The sequence below is a fragment of the Muscardinus avellanarius genome, assembly GCF_963383645.1.
Source record: "Muscardinus avellanarius genome assembly, chromosome: 11".
Lineage (NCBI taxonomy): Eukaryota > Metazoa > Chordata > Mammalia > Rodentia > Gliridae > Muscardinus > Muscardinus avellanarius.
This window is the reverse complement of record NC_137797.1, coordinates 18,180,245-18,203,841: the sequence shown is the minus strand read 5'-3', so window position 1 is coordinate 18,203,841 and position 23,597 is coordinate 18,180,245. Positions and strand designations below refer to the sequence as shown.

Sequence of the window (23,597 nt, the reverse complement as noted above, 5' to 3'; positions counted from 1 at the left end):
AATGGGGTGCAGGCATCTGAGCCTCCCACATCCCCGTGGCCTTGTGACATCTATTCCCTTAATACCTGGAGTTATAGAAAGAAACCAGTTACTTCGAAGGCAACCATACTGAACACTCACGGCTTTTCCATCATTGCCGAAAAGAACAAGTCCGTTTTTGGTAACAAGACCAGGCTTCTTGGCACCTTTAATCTCCAGTGGTTCCCCAGGAGGCGCAGAGCTGCTCAGTAAAGACGAGCCATAGAAAGTGACCATCTAATAAAGAGATCAAACCCAGGCTGTCAAATCAGAAAGTAAGCTGTTTTGCAAGCATTGCTCCTTGCAAAATAATAAATAAATAAATAAATAAATAAATAAATAAATGCTGGCGTTCATATCATCATCTGTGATAAAATCCAGACACAATTTTTTGCATATTATATGTCTATGAGCTTGCATAAGCCGGGTGTGGTGGTACATACCTGTAATCCCAGCTATTTGGGAGGCTGAAGCAAGAGATAGCAAATTCAAGGCCAGCCTAGGCAGCTTAATGAGATCCTTCCTCAAAATAAAAAATTCTAAAAAGATGGGGATGAAGCTCAGTGGTAAAGAGTCGCTGGGTTCAGTCCACAGTATCTCAAAAAATAGACAGAGAAAGTCTGCAAATATATGGTCAAGGAGTTTGTTAAATGCCCCATATCCAAGTTATATGAATACACATTCATAATGTATTAAAATTGTCTAATGGTAAAAGCCAGGCCTGGTGATACATTCCTGTAATCCCAATATTTGGGACCTAGTACTGCAGATTCAAGAACAGCCTCAGCAACATACAGAGACTCTCAGCAACCTAGTGAGACCCTGTTTCAAAAAAGCTGGGTACGTAGCTCAGAAGTAGAAGTCTCTGCCGGGCGTGGTGGCGCACGCTTGTAATCCCCGCGCTTGGGAGGCGGAGACAGGAGGATCGCGCTGGTTCGGAGCCAGGCGCATGCGCTGGCTTAGGAGACCCTGTTTCCAAATAAAAAATATAAAATAGGTCTGGGAGTGTAGCCCGTGGGAGTGTATCCCGGAGGTAGAAGGGCTTCCAGGAACCCCAGTACCACCAAAAAAAAAAAAGAAGTAGAAGTGTCTTGAGTTCAATCCCTAGTATCACAATATAAATAAATACATGATAGGTAGATAGATAGATAATAGAGTGACCAAGCTTGGGTATGTTCCTGGGTTCAATGGCCAGACACACACACACACACACACACACACACACACACACACACACACACACAGATGGATGAGATAAAAAGGTCAGCTTTGACAGCCCAAAGACGGAATGTGTGAGGAGGTGACTGGGGCAGTGTCTATGAGGGGAGATGCGGACCCACGGCGCAGTGTGAGAAGCGGCAGTTGTGCAGGGTGTTTGTGGATCAGTTCATGAAAAATAAGACTCAATCCAGACAGTAGCCAAGAGCAACCGATGCTAACAACTTGCTATCATGATTCTGCCACTCTTGGCTATCATTTCTGAAGTGATGATAGCATTTATTGAACCAGCTATAATAGCACTTACTAAATGGCACTCTGTGCTAGACCAAGTGCTTACATGAATTAACATGCATCGACTCATCTAATCTTCACAATAACCCATAATGTATAAGGGAGGCAGCGTTGTTGTTGTTATTATTATTTTGGTATTGGGGACTGAACCCAGGGACCTTCTACCTTCAAGCTACATCCTCAATTCTATTTTATTTTTTTATTTTGAGCTAGTGTCTTGCTAAGTTGCTAAGGGTCTCCCTAAATTACTAAAGATGGCCTCAAACCTGTGATCCTCCTGTCTCAGCCTCACTGGGCTTATGGGCATGTGCTACCATTTGGCCAGCTGGGAGGCAGTATTAATCCCATTTTATGGTGAGGAAACCAAGATACCCGATGGCTTTAGTAATCCAACCACAGCTGTACACTGAATAATGGCAGAGTTGGCATTTTAATGGAAATAATCTGGAGAGAGATTTCACACTCTTCACCACATTAAACTTTCTCCTTGCTCACTCATTAATCCCATATTCTACGCATATGCATATCAGATCTCATAGGCATTAGGAATCTTGCCTAAGTAACGGCCTTATCAAGACCATAATATAAAGCTCTGACTCTTAAGGAGTTCATAGTCTAGTGGAACAGATTGATAAATACAGAGGTCCTTACAGTGTAAAATATGCTATGTCAGAGGTAGGAGGAGCATGGTTGGCACAGAGAGGAGGGACTTCAGACCCCATCTGGCTGGACACATGAGGTCGGGAAGCTTCCTAGAAGAGAAAGCTGAGACCAGGACTCGCCTCTGGCCTCGTCTCTACTTATTCTCCTCCTCGCACCCAGTGATCTAATTTCATCAAATCCTCCTTTAAATTCATTTTTATTTTTTCCAGCAACTGGGGATCACACCAAGGCATTTGCAAACGCTAGGCATGTGCTCTAGCTCTGAGCTATAGCCCTAGCACTAAAGTCATTTTTTTGGGGGGGTGGGTGCTAGGAATTGAACCTAGGGGCATTCTACCTCTGAGCTACACTCTCAGCCCTTTTATTTATTTATTGTTTGAAACAAGATCTTGCTAAGTTGCTGAATTAGCCTCTAACATGTGATCCTCCTGTCCTAGCCTACCAAGTTCTGGGATCAAAGGCATGGGCTGCCATGCCTGGCCCTAAAGTCCTTTTAAAGCAGGTACAGATGCTGCTATTTCTAGAGCTTCGCCTCTCGTCTTGTTCTCCACCTGGCTAACTCTTCTCGAAGCTCTAGCAAAGCAGCAGCTTTTCTAGGAAGCCCTTTCCAATACCCTGGAGTCTGAGCCTTGGTTCTCTTACTGCATTGGTGATGCTTTTTCACTTCTCTGCTTTCTCTGACAGAAAGCCATGAAAGATGGGGAAGGGAATCACAGGGAAGAACCACAAAAAGCCTAGACTTCTTTGCAGCACCTCTTACAAAGAAAATATGGTCCCTAGAACATACTTGTCCATTTATCTCTGTCCAGGCTCCAGGGACTTTATCGTGGCCTCGAATCCAGTTATGTAAAGCTTCTGCGGACTGATCCCAAGAAATCTAGGAAACAAGACAAAGCCTGTCAGTCTCAAAGTAACAGAAGCATTTCTCTTTATCGGTGGCAGAAGTGGGCAGGGGTGGGGAAGTCCGGCTTGAAGATCTACTTTTTGGCCAGTAAATAGTACCTTGGGAATACTCAAAAGTACAGGTCCATGAACTTTGAGATGCATGATAGAGGTGATTGAAATACCTCAGCATTTTCCTTTCTCTGGATACCTTCGTATGTTGCTCCTTCTTCGGGCTGGGGAACACGAGGAGCTTTTCCATCAGCTATGAGTTGAACAGCTTCTACCTAAAGCCAAAAACATCACCTGTGTCACACACAGCCCAGTGATGCATAGTGAAGTGGGTATTTAACAGAATTACTACATATGAGTTTGTTCAGAGAGCCAGACTATGATGATAACTGCTATTATTTTTCACGTCCAGCTATGTGCCAAGCACATGGAGCATGGTTGATAATTCCCTTGAAAACGTCACGCAAATTCTGCAAGATGAATGAGGAAATTGGGATTTAAGGAAAAGTTAAACAACTAGCTCCAGATCACAAAAGCAGACTATAGGTGTTAGAAGTGGATTTGCATCCATGTGTCCACTGCCAATATCAAGACTGCATTCAAAAATGACTCCCTTGGGGCTGGTGGTGTAGCCCAGTGGTATGTTTAGCACATGTAAGTTCCTGGTTTCGATCCCCAGCACTACACACACACACACACACACACACACACACACACACACACTCATTCCCAAGTTTAAGCAAACTTCAACCTCTCCTTGGTGATTCAGTGGAAAAATATATATATATTTATTTATTTTTATTTATTTATATATAAATACATATAAATATATAAATATATAAACATATATATTTATATATTTATATATATATTTATAAATATATATATTTATTTTGTGGTACTGGGGACGAAACCCAGGGGTATTCTGCCTCTGAGCTACACCCCCAGCCCTAGTTTTTATTCTTTATCTTGAAACAGGGTCTCACTAAGTTTCAAAGCGCCTCATTAAGTAGTAGCTGAGGCTGTCCGCAAACCATGATCCTCCTGTCTCAGCCTCCCAAATGCTGGGATTACAAGCATGTGCCACCATGCCCAGCTTCAGTGGAAATTTTAGGACTATAATTATAAAATAAGTCATTGTAGATTGTTGAACTCATCATGATGAATCTAGGAAAATGTTACATTGTTGTATTTAATGAATTCAACTTGCTTTCTAGCTTAGGATATGTGGGATTAAATAAAGTTAAAATGCATCCATGAATCTGGTTGTCTTTGGGATGTGCCTTCCATTCTCTCCCTTGCCACATTTATGTTTGCCTTGAGTTGAAAGCTCTTCCCTTTCCTGGGAGGCCAATGTAAACTCATATTCTCCAGTCTCTTTCTAAGAACTTACAACCACTAGGCAACCTGCCCAAGAATGTACGATGGGAGTGACCTGAGAACACAGACAAGTGTACAGCTCATTCCCACACTCCTATCTGTAATACCATCAGGCATAGTGTCTGAGCTCATGCAAATGCCATTGTGATTGCAATTATCATTTTTAGTTTTACAAAAATAATGGCATTTAATTTTCACAACAACCTCATAAGTCAGGCAGTACAGTCCACATTTTATAAATGAGTAAACCAAGGCTAAAGAGGTTTTAAGTGGCTTGCCTGTTGTCATACAACAAAGCGCCCTTCTATAGGTGGTGGAGTGTGAACTTGAAGACAGGTGTTTCTGACACCAAGCCTCACTCTCTTAATGAGTAACTGAGACAAAGCATTATGGCCCTCCCTTCTGAATCAATGGCTATTACTTGATATAACCTGGTACGTCTACTACCAAACTCTGGAAAGAAAATACATGACATAGAAATTACTTGCTGAGTATTTCAATGTGTTTGCAGGCTAATAGTTTTACTTCCTGGTATACGTGCTTTGGATTTTTATGTAGAGAAAATATAAGTAAATAAAGCAACACCAAATTTCACCCTGTTATATGATCTAATGCAAAATACCTTTAAAGGAAGCTGTTATGGTTTGGATCTTAAATGTCCCCAAAGGCTCATGTGTTGAAGGCTGGGTTCCCATTCACTGGTGTTGTGGGGAGGAGGTGGAGCCTTTAGAAAAGGAAGCCTACTAGGAGGAAATAGATCACTGGGAGTGGGCCCTTGAAAGGGATCTTTGAACATTGACGTCTTCCTCTTTTTCTCTGCTTCCTGGCTGCCACGAGGTGGGCAGCTTTGTTCCACCAAGGTCCCCTTCCCATGATGTTCTGCCTCGCCACAGGCCCAGAGCAACAGAGCCAAGTAAGCATGGACTGCAGCCTCTGAACCATGAGCTAAATGAATCTTTCCTCATTTTATTTTACATTATTTTATTTTATTTTGTTTTGCTTTGTTTTGTTTTTGTGGTACTGGGGATTAAACCCAGGGGCATTCTGCCTCTAAGCTGCATCTCCAGCCCTATTCATTTTTGCTGTTTGAAACAGGGTCTCCCTAAGTTTCTGAGGCTGGCCTCAGCTCAACCTCCTGTCTCAGCCTCTTAAGTACTGAGATTATAGGTATGTGCTACCACACCCAACCTCCTCCTTTTTTCCCCTCAGGTATTTTGTCACAGCCATGGAAAGCTAACGAAGAAGTAAAAAATATGTAGCAAAATGTCTTAAGAGTCTGTGTACTTCTTTACAATTAGTCATTATAAACAGCACTAGAGAGTCAAGTATTTGCAAAAGAAATGGGGCAGTTTAATTGTTCTTTCATTCTTTTTATTGCTGCTCTAAAAAGAACAAGTCAGCATCCTACACTAAGACATTTATTACTGTTTGTTTGCTTGTTTGTTTATTAATTTATTCATTTACTTATTTTTCAGAACTGGGGGTCAAATCCAGAGGCATTCTACCTCTGAGCTACACCCCCCAGCCCTATTTATTTTTATTTTGAAACAATGTCTCTTAGGTTGTTAAGAGTCTTACTACTTGCTGAGGCTGCCTTCAAACTGCAATCCTCTTGTCTCAGCCTCCCAAGTACTGGGATTACAAGGGTGCGCCACCACGCCCAGCTAGACTAAGACATTTTAAGCTCGTATTTTCACCCTAAGTATTGCCACCCTATTGCTAAACATGAAATCCAATTTTGTTTTTAGTGAAAATTCATATGGAAAGTTCTTAAGAAAAGTATTCCCCAAACTTTAAAGGTTTACTGAATTCTTGTTGATGGCATAAACATACTGACCATGGCCTTGATTCCTTCAGGAAAGAGGAATCGATTATACAGTGTGTCCACTGTGTCGTTGGGTTGAACATCACAGGACCTCTGAAGAAGGATGGGTCCTGTATCTAAACCATCATCAGCCCAGAAGACTGAGAACCCAGCTTTCTTATCTCCCATAATCAGAGTCCTGTGAAAAGAAGAGTTCCAACTTAAAATGCTGGTTAACTGTCTCATTAAGCAAGTAATTAATGATATCAAAGAATGAGGTAGTTACAGTGGAAAAGCAGAGAGTGAATAAAGGGACTTTGAGAAATTAGCCACAGATCTGGGAGATGTCAAGGCGTATAGAAAGCAATACCTAATGTCACTGCTAGCTTATGCATCCTCATGTCTGCAGTCTTTCTTGTCAACCTAACAGTAATGACTTGTAGTGGATTCAAAAAGGCATTACAGTCCACCATTACCACTCCCAGGTACCATCTTTCTACTTCAGGGTCAAGCAATTTGTCCACTTGGGTCCAACTCCTACATTTCACTTGACCTTGCATTAGGCAGAATAAGAATGAAAAAAAAAAAAAAAAACAGAAGATACTCAGTATAATGTGCAAAGGAAAACTGATTATTATTTGAGCTGTATAACTGAGATGTAAAATTCACTTAGGTTTAGAATTAGCTCTAGGCTGGGCGTGGTGGCACAGGCTTGTAATCCCCGCGCTTGGGAGGCAGAGACAGGAAGATTGCGCAGGTTCAAAGCCAGCTGCACTGGTTTAAGAGACCCTGTTTCAAAAAAAAATATATATATATATATATATATATATATATATATATATATATATATATATATATGTCTTGGAGTGTAGCCCAGAGGTAGAAGGGCTTCTAAGAACCCCAGTACCACAAAAAAAAGAATTAGCTCTAGATTGTCTCTATGAATGATATTAAAATCAGCTGATTAATTCATCTGTTGTATTTTGTGCTTTATAATGTTTACCCTAAGAGAAAAACTTAGTTTGGCCCTAGGAGAGCTTAAATACATACAATAATCTTGATATTTGGATAAACACTCATGAACACGTAACAGAAAGTAAGGTAATACAGAGAAGTAGAAATATTGAGGAAATAATTAGTGTTTTTGAAGTTGCCCTCAAACCTATGATCCTCCTGTCTCAGCCTCCCAAGGACTGGGATTACAGGTGTGTGCCACCATGCCCAGCTTATTTTTCTGGCTTCAAGCGTATTATTAATAAGAGGAAAACAAGTACTTGGGAGGCTGAGGCAGGAGGATCATATGTTTGAGGGCAACCTCAAGAACATAGTGAGACTCTTAGCAACCTAGTGAATTCTCTTTTTTCAGAAACAGGTTCATAGCCAATCTCAGCTACTTAGCGAAGAGTATATGGTACAGAGGTAGAATGGCCCTGGGTTCAATATCTCCAGTACCGCATAAAGTAAAGTAAAATAAAGAACAAAAGAAAAACCAATTCATGTAATCAAACTTAAGTGTAATGAAATATTTTTGTCACATTTAAACCATACGTATTACCGGGCGTGGTGGCGCATGCTTGTAATCCCCGTGCTTGGGAGGCAGAGACAGGAGGATCGCGCAGGTTCGAAGCTAGCCCTGCGCGCTGGCTTAGGAGACCCTGTTTCCAAATAAAAATGCAAAAATAGGTCTGGGAGTGTAGCCCGGAGGTAGAAGGGCTTCCAGGAACCCCAGTATCACCAAAAATAAAAAATAAATAAATAAATAAATAAATAAACCATACGTATTAATTTTCTACCTAATTTTTTTTTTCGGTGGTACTGGGGTTCCTGGAAGCCCTTCTACTTCTGGGTTACACTCCCAGACCTATTTTATATTTTTATTTAGAAACAGGGTCTCTTAAGTCAGCGTGGCTGGCTTCAAACCTGTGCAATCCTCCTGTCTCCGCCTCCCAAGCGCAGGGATTACAAGCGTGCGCCACCACGCCCGGCCAATTTTCTACCTAATTGATAATGTGACGCTGAAAAATATCAGAAAGATGTGCAGGCAAAGCAGAAAAGGGGAAAAAATGGTGGGGCAGACCATCTCAACTCACAGCATAGTATACCTATGGTAACAGAGATTTATAGTGTACTGGGCACTGTTCTTGAAACAGCAATAACAATGTTAGACAAAATTCCTTCCTCAAGAAGCTTAAAGTCAAACAGAGGAAGATGGACAATGAAGAAGATAATTTTAGGTAAGTCAATATTTTCTGAAACGAACTTGAGATTCTGTATGCAGAGAAAGTTCTGTGGTCAAATACATTTGGGAACTCCATGTACTCGAAGTATGACGTTTACACTAAGACACATATATCAAACACTCAAAGAAGTCCTCTGATAAAGAAGCCCGGCATAAAACAAATCGATTTGACCATAGAACCTTCACTGACGACCCAGCTGCAGTCACTGGAGCTAATAGATTCCATAGACTCCTCTTGGGGTGATGCTGTCTGGGTTCAGGTAGGTTGTCTAGCTCTCAGGGGAGTCCATGCAATAGAAGCGATCACTTAGGACTTCACTACTGTTCATGCATAGCTTGTTTCTTTATCATTTAGGTTTAAACAAAGACATTGTGCAATAAAAATAGGTTCATCATCTCTGTTCCTCAGAAAATCTCACCAGTTGCCAGGCGTTGTGGTGTGCGCTTGTAATCCCAGTACTTGGGAGGCTGAGATGGAAGGATTGCAGTGTGTGTGTGTGTGTGTGTGTGTGTGTGTGTGTGTGTGTGTGTGGTTCTGGGGGTGGAACCCAGGGGCGTTCTCCTTCAGAACAACATCCTATCCCTGTTTTTTATTCTTTCTTTTGAAACAGGGTCTCACTGAGTTGTAGAGGGCCTTACTAATAAGTAGCTGAGGCTCTTCACAAACCACGATCCTCCTGTCTCATTTTCCCACATGCTGGGATTACAAGTGTGTGCCAACATGTCTGGCTTTAATTTTGTGGTTCTGGAGATTGAACCCAGGGGTATTCTACCTCTGTGCTAAACTGCCAGCCCTATTTTATTTTTAGTTTGAAACAGGGTCTTGCTAGGTTGATGAGAGTCTCACTACTTGCTGAGGCTGCCCTTGAGTCTCTGATCTTCATGTCTCAGCCTCCCCAGTACTGGGATTATCAGCGTGTGCCACCAGGCCTGGCTACGGATTGCAGGTTTAAAGCCAGCCTCAAAAATTTAGCGAGGCCCTCCACAACTTAGTGAGACCCCGTTTCCAAGGGTGTAGCTTAGAGTAGGTAGAAAGCAAGGAAGCAAGAAGGAAAGAGAGAAAGAAAGAAAGAAAGAAAGAAAGAAAGAAAGAAAGGAAGGAAGAAAGGAAAATAAAAGGAAAGGAAAGGAAAAAAGGATGAAAGGAAGAAAGAAAAGAAAGAAAACTCACCAGTTGATAGCAGAGGCTCCTCTGTGCCTGGGCAGGATGGAGGGGTGGTAGATGATGGAGCCGTGCTTCGGGTTATCAATTACATCCATGGGGATGAACTGCGTGCAGAAGGGCAGCACATTTAGCTCAGCGCCCACGGACCTGTAGGCCTCCGCAACCTCCTTGAGGGTCTTGCCCTTAACTCTCCATCTTGGGAACTTGAACACAGGGGTCCCGTCTTTCTCTGCAGCCAAAGCTGAGCATGAAAAACAAAGATGATTTTCATTTTTAAAAAGTGCCTATAGTTTTATATTGCTATTCATTTAGACACTGTAATTTTACAGTTTCATGAAGCATTTTCAAATAAACATGGTAGCCGGGCGTGGTGGCGCACGCTTGTAATCCCCGTGCTTGGGAGGCTGAGACAGGAGGATCGCACGGGTTCGAAGCCAGCTTCGGCTACTTAGTGAGGCTCTCAGTAACTTAGTGAGACCCTGTTTCCAAATAAAATATTTTTAAAAAAAGGTCTGAGAGTATAGCCCAGAGGTAGAAAGCCTCTGGGTTCCACTCCCAGTACCACCAAAATAAATAAATAAATAAATAAAGTAAAAACCATTTAGATTGTGAGCAGAATTTGACATAGTATAATTGTATCATGCTTCATCCATTTTTTCTAATGTGACATTATCTATATATTGTAAGCATAATATATTTTAATTTAAAAGCTTGTGGCTAGATAATATTTTGAGATCTGTGTGTGTGTGTGTGTGTGTGTGTGTGTGTGTGTGTGTGTGTTACTGGGGATAGAACCCAGGGGCATTCTACCTCTGAGCTACAGCCCCAGCCCTATTTTTTTATTCTTTATTTTGAAACAGGGTCTCACTGAGTTGCAAAGGGCCTCACTAAGTAGCTGAGTAGCTGAGGCTGTCCACAAACCTGGGATCTTCCTGTCTCAGCCTCACAAATGCTGGGATTACAAGTGTATGCCACCATGCCTGGCTATATTTTGAAAAAAAAATTTTTTTGCAGGTCTGGTGATAGAACTCAGAGGCATTCGACCTCTGAGCTAAACCCCCTGCCCTATTTTTTATTCCTTGTTTTGAAACAGGGTCTCACTAAGTTGCGGAGGGGCTCACTAAGTAGCTGAAGCTTTCCGCGAACCGCGATCCTCCGGTCTCAGCCTCCCGAATGCTGGGATTATAAGCGTGCGCCATCACGCCTGGCTATATTTTGAGATCTCAATGGAAGCCTTTTCTTTTTTAGATTGAAAATGGTTCCTTTAAGACGAATACAGTCCTCTAAAGAATGTAGCTTTTGATTTGTAGCCCAGCGCCAGTACTTCACCACCCCCCATCAAACATGCTCAGCCGCTAGCACGGTTGGAAAATCCCGACCCTCTTCCTTCACCACACAGGACCAACTGTAGAGCCCAACACATCTCTCTGCTAAATAGGCGAGTCCCCAAACATCAAGCACTAAGGCCTGTGACCTGAGTTCATCTAGTTCCTCATCCCAGATTCACCAAACACATATGCTGGTGGAGAAGAGGAGCTAAAAATGGAGAGTCTGCCCTCAGCTCTCCATGGGGTTTGGCCAGCCTGAAAGAGGTCAAGGACTCCTTCCTGAGCCTTCTCACACCAAGGACTCCAGCCAGGCTCCAGGGAGAACGGAATTGCCGCCCACAGCACAGACAATGTAATGCCACTTGTCACAGTCAAATGTCACTTTTATTACATTCTATGTCTTTTAGTATATGCATTTATATATTGTAAATGAATACTAGCATTTATTGTTATATGCTTATAGTATACTATATAGTATTAGTATATTAACAAAAATATTTACATATACATATGTATAGTTTTTCAGTACGAAGGATTGAACCCAAGGGTACTCTACCACTGAGCTCCATCCCCATCCCTTTTTTTTAGTTTATTTACTTATTTTGTAACACTAGAAATTGAACCCAGGGGTGTGCCACCACTGAACTACACCCCTCGGTCCTTTTTTCTAAATTGCTGAGTACAGTTCTGTATACCTGTAATCTCAGTGTATAGATTGTTGGGAGGCTGAGAAAGGAGGATTCAGGTTTGAGGCCAGCCTCAGCAAATTTAGCTAGAATTTGTTTCAAAAATAAAAAATAAAAAGGGCTGGGGGTGTAGCTTGGAGGTAGAATTCGCCTAGGTCTAATCTTCAGCAACCCTCCAAATTATTTTCTTTGTTACTTATTTGTTTTTGTTCATTGTTACGGTACTGGGGATTGAAGCCAGGGGCATTCGACCACTGAGCTAGAGCCCCAGCCCTGAGGCAGACAGCCTCTGCTGCTTAGTGAGGCTCTTTGCAACTCAGTGAGACCCTGTTTCAAAATAAAGAACAAAAAATAAGGCTGGGAGTGTAGCTTGGAGGTAGAATGCCCCTGAGTTCTATCCCCAGTACTGCAAAGAAAAAAAGAGTCCAATTGATCATTGCCAATAGGAAGGTGGTCCTGACCTGGGGTCCAGAAACCAAGAAGGAGCTCAGGTCTCAGGATTCATTCTGAAAGGAGGTCTACAAGTCACATGCTTGCAATTCTGAAATCCATATACATGGCAGAAGCTGTTAGTAGTCTCTCCTCATGCTTTAGCAATGGATTTTCCTAAGTGAGCTGGATGTAGAGCCAGCCCAAATAAATTCTCTCTTTCTCAGCCTCTTCTGCTAATAGATTTGGGCTCTGGCTAAGTTCCAACAATTGGGTATAAACAGAGGAAATATTTGCAACTTCTGGGTCTGTTTTCCGCTGTCCCTTTTCCCTGCTTGCTTGCTGGAACACGGACTCAGCTGGGGCTGTAGAATACCCAGAAGCCCTGTCATGACAGTGTTGAGATCACAGAGGGTATGTGGCTTCCAAGGAATGCAAAGCAGCCACATCAGCTGTGGTCACCGGCCCGGGTCTGAGAGTTCTTGGCCCCCGGATGTGCTCACCCAGTGGGTCTGCTTTTCCATCCTTGTCTGGAACTGTGAACACCCCCACAACACGGTGACCTTCTTTACGGAGGTGGCTGTAGACTTCCTGTCCAAAGAGGCTCTGGCCGATAAGTGCCAACTTCAGCTTGTTTTTGAAGTGAATCTGTAAAACAATTTGGTGATGACAGACCTAAACATGGATAGAAGACACTGGATAATAAACACTTTTTTCATCATACGAGATGACTTCTGGAGGGACTCTGAAAGGCTGAAAGAGCTATAAAACTATCAACACAATGGTCAACTCAAATTATATTACATATACGTGGTAACAAAAATGCTTTTCACACCCAAGGAATTGATTATTTTCCTGTTTTAATTCTTTCGATTATTTATTTTAATTATTGGGGTTGCATACATTTTTACAAGCAACCTCAACTTCTTGACAAAATGACACCAGATACAAAGAAATGGCAGCCCATGTTGGTAGAATCAGCTGGGAAGGTGGGCATAAAATGTAGATTTCAAGGCCACATCCCAGACATCCTGACTCAGACCCAGGCCCAGGAAGCTGTACTTTAACAAGTTCTCCAGTGACCCACAGGCACACTAAAGTCTGGGACTCTCTGCTTGGTGGAGTGTGTACCAGTCCACAACCACGGGGTCCACCCTGGTCCTCACTAAGTTACTAAGACTGGCTTTGAGCTTGTGATCTTCTTGTCGCAGCTTTCCAAGATTACAGGTGTGGGATTACAGGTGTGTTCCACCACACCAGGCTTTTTAAGTTTGTTTTAGAGTTTCTTCTCTTTTTTTCTACTTTCCTTTGCTACCAAGTATAAACGAACATCAAACCTTGGCAAATTTGCCTTTTTCTCCCCTTAAGTTTGTGCACACCAGTCTTTAGACAAGCCTTTTTCAGGGAATCTTTTTTTTTCTTTTCTTTTTAAGTGATTGAATATTGCATTACCATGCTATCTGTTCTCTGAAAGACTACTTTAGGGAATAATATGGCCTCTGACTATGCTCTAAGGACTAAAATACCCAACAGTACCTAGCCTTTCATGGAAAACTGAAATGCACAATACTAAGAGGTTGCCCTGATCTGAAGTCCTTTCATGATGACCCTCTATCTGCACAGGGTATAACATAAGGCCAAATCTATTCACATCAGGAATCGTGTGAATGGACAGTTCTGTGAATGACCTCTACCCAAATGAATAAAGCAAAGTGCATGTTTTCGAAGCAAGTGAGATGCCTAACACTTAAGGGTGCAATTGGCACACAGGACCCCAAACTGGGTCTGACTCTGTGTAAGATTCATCCAATAAGCACATTTTGAAATTTACCATGCACTGGACATGGTATATCAGTGGCTTTCGGCAGGAGTGTTCTATTTGGCCCACAAGGCATTTTTAAAAGAATCCTGTTAAGATTTTTTTGTTGTTGTTGCTTGTTTTTTGTTTTTTCTGGTACTGGGGATGGAACCCAGGGGCCTTCTACCTCCGGGCTACACTACCAGACCTATATTATATTTTATTTGGAAACAGGGTCTCTTAATCCAGGTGATGCTGGCTTTGAACTTGTGTGATCCTCCTGTCTCAGCCTCCCAAGCGTGGGGATTACAAGTGTGCGCCACCACGCCCGGCCCCTGTTAAGATTTTTAGAAATTTTCATATGAGCAGGCTGAATTTTGAGTTCTCTTGAAAAATCAAGAGGTTTGTTAACCTTAGTCTACATCCCACATGGACACAGTAAGGTAGAGCTGAGCAGTGCTGGTCTCCTCTCCAGCCGGGCTCAACCCCGCCCCCCATTTGTTGTCTTACCTGTTTGACCTCTGTGGGTAGTTCTCTTTAGGTTCCTTACACTAAGGGCACAAAGAAAAAGTGTCCCTAGTCCTCAGGAATTCACAAATTAATAGGGAGGACACCCAAGAAAAGATTTACTAGTAACATAAGAGAGGAGAGTGCAGTGTGGTTTAGAAAGGGAAAGAGTTACCTAACATAAGAGAATTCCATAGTTGAATCTCAGAAGAGTCGGCCAAGAAAAGGGAGGGATGATGGGAGGCCCTTGGGAAGTTGCGGGCAGAGGGAGCAGTGTTTAGAAAGAAATGAGTAATTGGCACAATGTTCCAGTCCTGACGTCAGAGTGGGCGCAAACACTACGGGGGGGGGGGCCTTGTTTGAGTCACATAATTTGGACGTTAATGTGAGGACAGTGGAGTTCTGGACAGCTCTTGAGCAGTGGGGTGACACGCTCTCACGTCTCTGTTAACAGACCATGCAGGCAACGCAGTGGACCCTGAGCTGGCGTGGGGCAGCGTGCCTCCTGTGCTTGAGAGCTGGGCGGAGAGTGTGAAATAAAAGCTGACGTAATAGCTGACCTTCAGTATCTTTGCAGGGTAATTTGGAGCAGTGTAAAAGCCCAGGCTGCCAAGTGTAACAACCCCCATACTAATAGTCGGAAACAACAAATCACACTTTACATGGAGATAATCCTGCGCAAGATCCACCATGGATCAGGACACCATGACGTGTGCAAACTCCTGCAACTTAATTTTCCTGTTGCATCACTATGTGAAGAAGGTGTGAATGGTGCCTACCTTGGCTAACTGGCCAACTGTGTGTGTGTGTGTGTGTGTGTGTGTGTGTGTGTGTGTGTGTTTTGCTGGGAATGGAACCCAGATCCTATGTATGTGCTAATTAGATTGTGGGGGGGACCCCCTTGCAAGGGACTGATGCAAGTCCTGTGGAACTGAATTAGTCCTCAGGAGCATACATTATAATAAGGGAGCTCAGCACCCCCCTTGAATCCTCTTCTGCATGTGTTGGCATCACAGACTTGAGCAGATGTTGCCAAGTCTCTATACTGTGAGCCAAATAAACCTCTTTTCTTTATAAAATAACCAGCCTCAGGTATTTTGCTACCCCCACAGTAAATAGACTAAGATGAAGGTATTATTTGTTTGGTTTTTGTGTGTGTGGTACTGGGGATGGAACCCGGGGAATTCTACCTCCAAGCTACATCCTCAGACCTATTTTTAATTCTTTATTTTGAAACAGGGTCTCACTGAGTTGCAAAGGGCCTCACTAAGTAGATGAGGCTGTCCACAAACTATGATCCTCCGGTCTCAGCCTTCCAAATGCTGGGATGACAAGCATGCACCACCACTCCCTGCTTGAAGGTATTATTTAGATACAATAAAGTCCATCCTTTTTTTGTGTGTGTGGGTCTGGGGATGGAACCCAGAGACATTCGACCTCCGAGCTACACCCCCTGCCCAGGTTTTTATTCTTTATTTTGAAACAGGGTCTCACTGAGTTGCGGAGGACCTCACTAAGTAGCTGAGGTTGTCCGCGAACCATGATCCTCCGGTCTCAGCCGCCCGAATACTGGGATTACAAGCATGCACCACGCCCGGCTTAAGTCCATCCTTTTTAAGTGTACAGTTCTATAAATTTTGACAAACACATAGTCATGTAACTAACCTCTACTACAACCAAGATATAAAAGAGTTCCAGTACTCCTCAGACTTTCTTGGGCCCATTAATAGTCACTCCTTCCTCCGACCCTCAGCTCCTAAAAACTATTGATTATTATTACTGCTTATTATTATTTGTCTCAATAGTTTTACTGTTTCTGAAATGCCCAATAAATGAAATAATAAAATACATAGCTTTTTGAGTCTGTGGTTTTTTTTCTCTCTTGGTATTGGGTATTGAACCCAGGGAAATTTACCTTCAAGCTACACCACCAGCCCTTTTTAGCTTCTGTTTTTGAAATAGGTTCTCACTACGTTGCTGACAGTTTCACTAAGCTTCTGAGGCTGCAATTCAAGCCCGCAATTCACCTGTCTCAGCCTCCCAAGTACTGGGATTACTCATCCTCCTAGGTACTGGGATCACAGGTGTGTGCCACCATGCCCAGCTTGAGTCTGGCTTTTTAGAGTTAACATACATATTTGCATTTCATCTACATCGCGTGTCTTAGTTCATTCTCGTTGTCGTTAACCTACTGAGTAGAATCCCACCATATGGACGGACACACCACAGTGGGCGGATCCTTGTTGTCAGCAGCTGAGAACAATTAAGTTCTTTCCAGTCTTGGGTGATTATGAATGAAGCCCCTGTAAACATTTGTACCAGGATTTTTATGTGACTATGGTTTCGTTTAATTTGAGCAAATTCCTGGAATTGTGATGGTTGGGCCATATGACAGGCCATATGACTTTGACTATGTAAGAAACTACCAAATACTTTTCCAAAGTGACTGTGCCACTTTCTATTCATAGGTACACATGTGTTCTTACAGGACACAGTCCAAAGGATGGCCCTCCGTTTTCTTCAGAGTAAAATAGCCCGGATTCCTTCCTTATAATTCGGTGTCTTCCTCTTGACCGCTGAGAACCCTGCGTTCCCCTGGCCACATCTGCCACTCTCTTCTGCTCTCTCCTGGGGAGGCCAGCTGCTTCCCCACACCCACGCTTTTGCTTATGCCATTGGCCTTCTGGGGTGTTCATCTTTTATCATTGAAATCTTATCTGAACTCAACTGTGGAGATCTTTTCATTCTTCAAGATTCCCTTTTGCTTTCTAAAAAAGACAATTTGTTGAAAGGTGTTGGCAGAGGAGGCTAAAGAAACGGGCAGGCACAAGCCCCTTGCTCTCTGTGCCATCCAACCCCAAGCCCCAGGCGCCAGGAGGTGGGAGTAGCAGAGAAGGGGGTCCAAAGCCCTGCTCAGGAGAGCAGACATCCTCAGCAGAGCAGGTCTCTTCCCTCTTAGTTTAAAAAATCTGAATATTCCGCTAAGTAACTAGAACGTATCATAAGGAGTATTATGAATTCCCATTATTTGGGGTTACCTAGTGGGTGGACTAAAGCTTGACCTTTTATGCAAGTTTGGGACAGTTTTAAGTGCTACTAAACACTCTGCCTCCTACTTTTTTTTTTTCCAATCTGGATATATACATATGTGTCTATGGCTTTGTCAGAGAGACCAATAAAAAAAGCAAAATCTTTTATAACCAGCGAGCATCCACTTCCTATAAAAGAAACAGTATGCACGAGATGGAGTTTTTCCTTCCTGGACAGCCTTGAATCTGTCTGGATTCTGGAAGGCATCTCTCCCGAGGCCCTTCCAAGAGCTGAAGGCAGCGTCACTTGCAACGTGTCCTCTCGCCTTCCATTTCTAGAGCAGCTGATGCAATTCCAAGCCGCGGGGCTGGGCCAGGGCTCAGTTCTTGCGCTACAGTTGAACAATGTTCCAGCGTGGCTGCCTCTGCAGCGCTTGGTAATCCTAGAAAGCAGGGCTCCTGCAGCTCAGCTCAGCAATTCTGAGCTCCCAGCCCTCCCTCGGAGTGTCATTATCCAAACCGGCCAGAATGCAGATCCAGGGCGCTGACACCTCTCCTGCCGCCAAGGAGCACCCAGCTAACTTGGGCCCCTTCTCTTGACCAAGAAGCCTCACGATGGGAATGAAAGAGGCAAAGGAAGCCGACTCTATCTGCCTTACCAGGTGACCGTTCCCACCTGGTCATCTCCGCCCGATCTGACTTGCTCAAAATCTGCATCTGCAGCCCTTTCCCTGTCGAAGACAATGGCTTGTTGACAATTCCCATCCGGGATCCTTCCCGGACTTTGGAAAACGCTGTCTTGCCTTGAAGCACAGACTTGAACATCGCTGCCACCCGCAGCCCTATCGCCCAGCTCTCCCGCCCCGCTGTCAGAAAAGCAGGACAAGGCTGCCTGCCCCGGCCTGACTCACCGGGCTGGTGGAGAAGCGCCGAAGCGCCTGGCTGCCTCTCCACAGCATGCTGGACAGAAGCGCACGGCGGAGCAGGAGGCAGGCGAGGGGCTCCGCATGGGCGCGGCCGGCAGCCAGGGTGCACTGCCCAGCGAGCTGCCGGGCCTCCGCGGGTCCCTGACCCCGCTCACGGCCACGCCCTCAGCGAGCAGGCCACGCCCAGACTGACAGACCACGCCCCTCGACTGCTTTGCCACGCCCCTCGGTGGGCTTGACTACGCCCCTTGACTGACAGGCCAAGGCCCTGGGCTGGCAGGGCCACGCCCCCTCGGCTGGCAGCGCTCACCAAGTCTGGCTTATAGTTAAAGATTTTAGTATACTTTTTCCAATAAGGGATAGAAGCAGAAAAAAATCAGCAAGGATACAGAATATTTAAAAGAGATAATTAATGTACCTTGAACTAATCAACAAATATAGAAGCACCCAACTACCAAAATGTGTGCTAGGAAGGCACTGTATTTTCAAAAAATCACTTCAAATGAATTCAGGCTATATAGAATTAAAATTATAGGATATGGTCTCTGACCACTATGGAATTAAGCTAGAAACCCATACTATAAAGATAACTGGTGTAATTTCCACTTCTTTAGAAATCATGAATACCCCTCTTGATGGGTATGGGGAAGTTCTACAAGAGGTAACAAGGTTTTAGTTCAGTGTACAAAGAAGCCTGTGTCTGCAGACTTTCCAAGACATCTTTGCTGAGAAGGAAGAAACCAGAGGGAAAGTAACTTGTCTAGGGAAACTTGCAGGACCAGAGTTGAAAGCAAGTCATCCTTATCTGGGGTGAAAGTTTGGGAGTTTAGATTTCTTGGGGAAATCGTTACAAAATGTCATCTGCCACATTTTGAGCATTTCACGGGAAAAGTGAAAATGAAGATTAGGTAACCTCCTACTGCAGCCTCAGAAGGGCTAGAGGTGACCAGTGGCCACATTGCCACTCAAGGGAGTGGAGACCATTCCTGTGGCCAGGGAACTGTCTGGCTGAGTAAAAGAACTGAACTGTGAGCGGGGTGTGGTGGCTCATGCCTGTAATCCCAGTACTTGGGAGGCTGAGAAAGGAGGGTCACAGGTTCAAGAACAGCCTCAGCAGTGTAGCAAGGCTCTCAGCAGTCTAGTGAGACCCTGTTTCAAAACAAAATTACAAAGAGTTGAGGGTATATCTTGGAGATAGAAAGCCTCTGAATTTAATACCCAGTATCACATGTGCATGCTCGTGCATGCACACACACACACACACACACATACACACACACACGCACGCACGCACGCATACACATGCACGCACGCCCTTGAACTTAACTGTGAAGCTTCTCATTTTATTATTTCTCAGGTCTGTTTCTAGCCATACACTAAGTCCACTGAGACTGACAACTCTGCAGGTGGCCACGTGTGTGCTATCTATTGAGTGCTGTGTGTTAGCTTTGTGACCAAAATACCAGGTAAGAATGACTTGGAGGAGGAAAGGTTTATTTTGGCTTGTGGTTTCAGAGGTTCAGTCCATGGCCAGCAGGCTACAAGGCAGAAACATCTTGGCGTCACGGTGTGCCAGAGGAAAGCTCCAGCAATGTGCCACCTGCTTATAATTACCACCCAGTAAATCCATTCGAGGTATTAACCCATCAATAAATCTACTGATGAGGCTAGAGCGCTCATGATTCAATTATTTCACATCTGTCTCTTGCTGTACTGCCTAAGGTTTTGGGGGACATTTCAGATCCAAACCAAAGCATATATATTCTTAAATTTTAAATATGTATAATAATAGCCCTCAGCCCTATTTTTTTATTCTTTATTTTGAAACAGAGTCTCACTGAATTGCAAAGGGTCTCACTAAAGATTGCTGTCTGTGGACTGCAATCCCCCTGTCTCAGCCTCCCAAATGCTGGGATTACAAGTGGGTGCCACCATGCCCAACTTTATTATTTTAATAATGTACTAATGATAAAGATGCATTAAAGCAATAGAAAGGAATTTACTGAAAATAAAGGTGTATATTTCCTACCTTCTAACATAGGACTAGTTCTAGAAAATAGTAAACAAGTTTTATGATTTATAATGTTTTGGCTTCCCTTAATTATAAACATTTAAATTTTTAAATTTTTACATAGTCATTGTTGTTTTATTTTCTTCTGTCTTCCTTTTTGGATTTTTTTTTTATTTTATTTTATTGGTGCACTGTATTCATACATCATAGTGGAATACAAACTTTTGTAGACATACATGCACACATCGCCCAGTCAGCCCCCACCCGATCCCCACCCCATTCTCTCCCCATCCCTCCTTCCCATGCTTGGCTTAGTAGTTGACATCTAGTATTATAGCAATTTATCCAAAATTAAAAATGATAATCTCACATAACAGTTTCATTTGTCTGATACCAAGCATTTGATGATTTAAAGATAGCATTTCAATATTTCTTTTTGCTTTCTTTCTTACTAGAGCATATTTTTTTCTGTTTTTTTAGGTGAAACTATCATATATTTATATATTTATTTTTCAGAAAAAAATCTATCCTAATATGGAATATGAGTTCTAGATACCCAAAACGATCTTGAAAAAGAACAAAGCTAGCAGATATATATTTTCTGATTTCAAACCATATAAAGCTACAATAATTGAAACAGTGTAGTACTGTTCTAAAGGCAGATATATAGACCATTGGAGTTAAATACAAGCCTAGAGCTAACTTCTTCCCTATATTGTCAAGTTATTTTTGACAAGGTTTCCACGAAGATTTGGTGGTGGAAATAATAATCTTTTAACTAAATATTGTTGAAAAATAATAATTACATGGAAAAGAATAAAATTGGACCCTTACCTAATCCCACATACAAGTATTAACTCAAACTAGATAAAAGACCTAAATATAAATCTTAAGACTATAAACTTTTAGGAGAAAATCTGGGTCATAAAACCTCACAACATTGAAATTGGCAGTGATTTCTTGGATATGATTTCAATGGCACAGGCAACAGAAGAATATACAAACTCCCTAAAAAATAAAAGAAAATATTGTATATCCAAAGACAATGTAAACAGAGTTAAAAGTTACTAATAGAATTGGATAAAATATTTCCAAATGCTATATCTGAAGGTATATTAATATTCCAACTAGAAATCCTAAAAATTAACAACAATAAAGGCAAACAATACAATTTAGAGATAGGTAAAAGACTAACATAAATAATGAATCTCCACAGATAACCAATCTTAGTTGTCTGTTGGATGGAAACTCTTGTTTCTCTGGTTCTGGTGAGTGTTACCTATTTCTTCTTTGTAGTTAATCTCTTTGAGTATTTTCTCTAGCGCTGGTTTTGAAGACATAAATTCCTTCAGTTTCTGTTTGTCATGGAAGCTTCTTATTTCTCCATCTAATTTGATAGAAAGTTTTGCTGGATAGGAAATTTTTGGCTGGAAGTTGTTTTCTTTCAGAGTTTGGAATATGTTACTCCAAGCCCTTCTGGCTCTCATGACTTGGTTTGGGAAGTCTGGAGTGATTCTAATTGGTTTGCCTCTGAATGTCACTTGGCCCTTTGTTTTTGTTGCCTTTAAGATTCTCTGCTTGGCTTCCACATTGGTCATTTTGACAATTATATGGCGTGGGGATCCTCTTCTCCGATCCTGTCTAAAGGGAATTCTATAAGTTTCCTGGATCTGTGTATCAACCTCTTGCTCTATATTTGGAAAATTTTCTGCTATTCCTTCCTTGAAGAGATTGTTGATCCCTTTGGTATCACTTTCTTTTCCCTCCTCTATTCCAATTATTCTTAGGTTAGCTCTCTTAAGATGGGCCCATATTTCTTCAATGTCAGATTCCTGCTGTTGGATATTTTTTTCTAGATTAGAAACTATGCATTCATTTTTGGATTGCTCATCTTCTAAGAGCGAGATTCTGTTCTCCATGTGGTCTAATCGGTTGTTTGTGCTTTGAATTGAGGCCTTTACTTCATTAATTGCATCCTTTATCTCTTTTTGGCTCTCTCTGAGTTCTTTTCGAAGCGCCTCTATTATTTCTACAGTTATTTTCCTGATTTGATCTTCTAGAAATCTCTGATTTTCTGTTTTATCAGGTTCTGATGTTGTGGGGTTGTGCACATTCATTACTCCAGTGTTATTCCTCTTTCCCATGATTTCGGAGGTTTGTGCCTTCTCTGGGTTCTTCCCTTGGGTCACTATGGCTTCACTTAAGGTGCTCTGGATCTCGAGTCTGTATTATCTCAGACCCCACTACTCCTTTACTGGGTTGTATCACAGAGTCTCCGACCCAGGGAGTCGATAGAGGCTGCTTTAAACTATGGGGGGTGCCAGGTTGCACGTTCTCCTATGGTGTGATATCTCTGCCACCACCACTCCCTCACTGGGTCAAGTCCCAGGAGGCCCAATACTGCGATTTCTCCTCTGTGGCCCGCAATTTGACTCACTGTTCTTGAGTACGCAGATGTAGCTGTACTGGACTCGGTGAATTCACTGCTGCTGCCGCCGCCGGTGGCAATATGGTGCCTCTGCCACGCCCTTGGCCATGAGGCTGGCGTATTTTTTCTTCTCTGGTTTTGATTTCCACTCTGAATCCCTGCAGCGTGTGCTGAGCTCAGCCACTGGGAGCTTTAAATGCTGTCTGCGCCGAAAGATCCCGCCTGGCTGTTCCGCAGCGGCTCACCTGGCTTGCTGTAGCCGTCCGTTGAGTTCGCCGCTGCCGCCAGCAGTATGGCGCTGCTGCTGCGTCCTCGGGCGCCTGTGTCTCCTCTGTGGCCCTGAGCTCTGTTCTCAGTCCGCTTTCTCTCTGGAGCCTGGTGGTTTTTTTTGTTTTTCTGGTGATGGTGTTTTCTGGCTATGAAAGGCGCTCTTTTTGTGGTAATGGAGATTGGTTGTTAGCGGGACTCTTAAGCCCCGCTTTTCTCAGTCGCCATCTTCCCGGAAGCTCCTTTTTGGATTTTTATAAGCAGGTTTAAGGTCACAAATTGGTAGACAGATTACATATAAACAAGATAAATAAGTGGAGTTCTGAAAGATTTTTATCTCCATAGTGGAACTTGATTAGCTTTAGACCCATTTCATTTTTTTTTTTTTTATGGTACTGGGGGTAGAACCCAGGGGCTTTCTACCTCCAGGCTATACTCCCAGACCTATTTTATACTTTACTTGGAAACAGGGTCTCACTAAGTTGCTGAGAGCCTCACTAAGTAGCTGAGGCT

The 23,597-nt window shown here is 43.0% G+C and overlaps 1 protein-coding gene across 1 annotated transcript in view; it reads right to left on the bottom strand.

The window, feature by feature from the left end:
- Positions 1–18,411, bottom strand: part of ALDH1L2 (aldehyde dehydrogenase 1 family member L2) — a gene marked incomplete at both ends in the record, with an annotated part of 57,127 nt that extends 38,716 nt beyond the window's left edge. The window contains 7 exons of the mRNA XM_080705065.1: positions 121–255; positions 2,981–3,070; positions 3,261–3,358; positions 6,301–6,470; positions 9,682–9,916; positions 12,622–12,766; positions 18,364–18,411. Coding sequence (XP_080561191.1) covers positions 121–255; positions 2,981–3,070; positions 3,261–3,358; positions 6,301–6,470; positions 9,682–9,916; positions 12,622–12,766; positions 18,364–18,411 — 921 coding nt within the window. The remainder of the gene's footprint in view (positions 1–120; positions 256–2,980; positions 3,071–3,260; positions 3,359–6,300; positions 6,471–9,681; positions 9,917–12,621; positions 12,767–18,363) is intronic.
- Between the last annotated feature and the right edge of the window lie 5,186 nt (positions 18,412–23,597).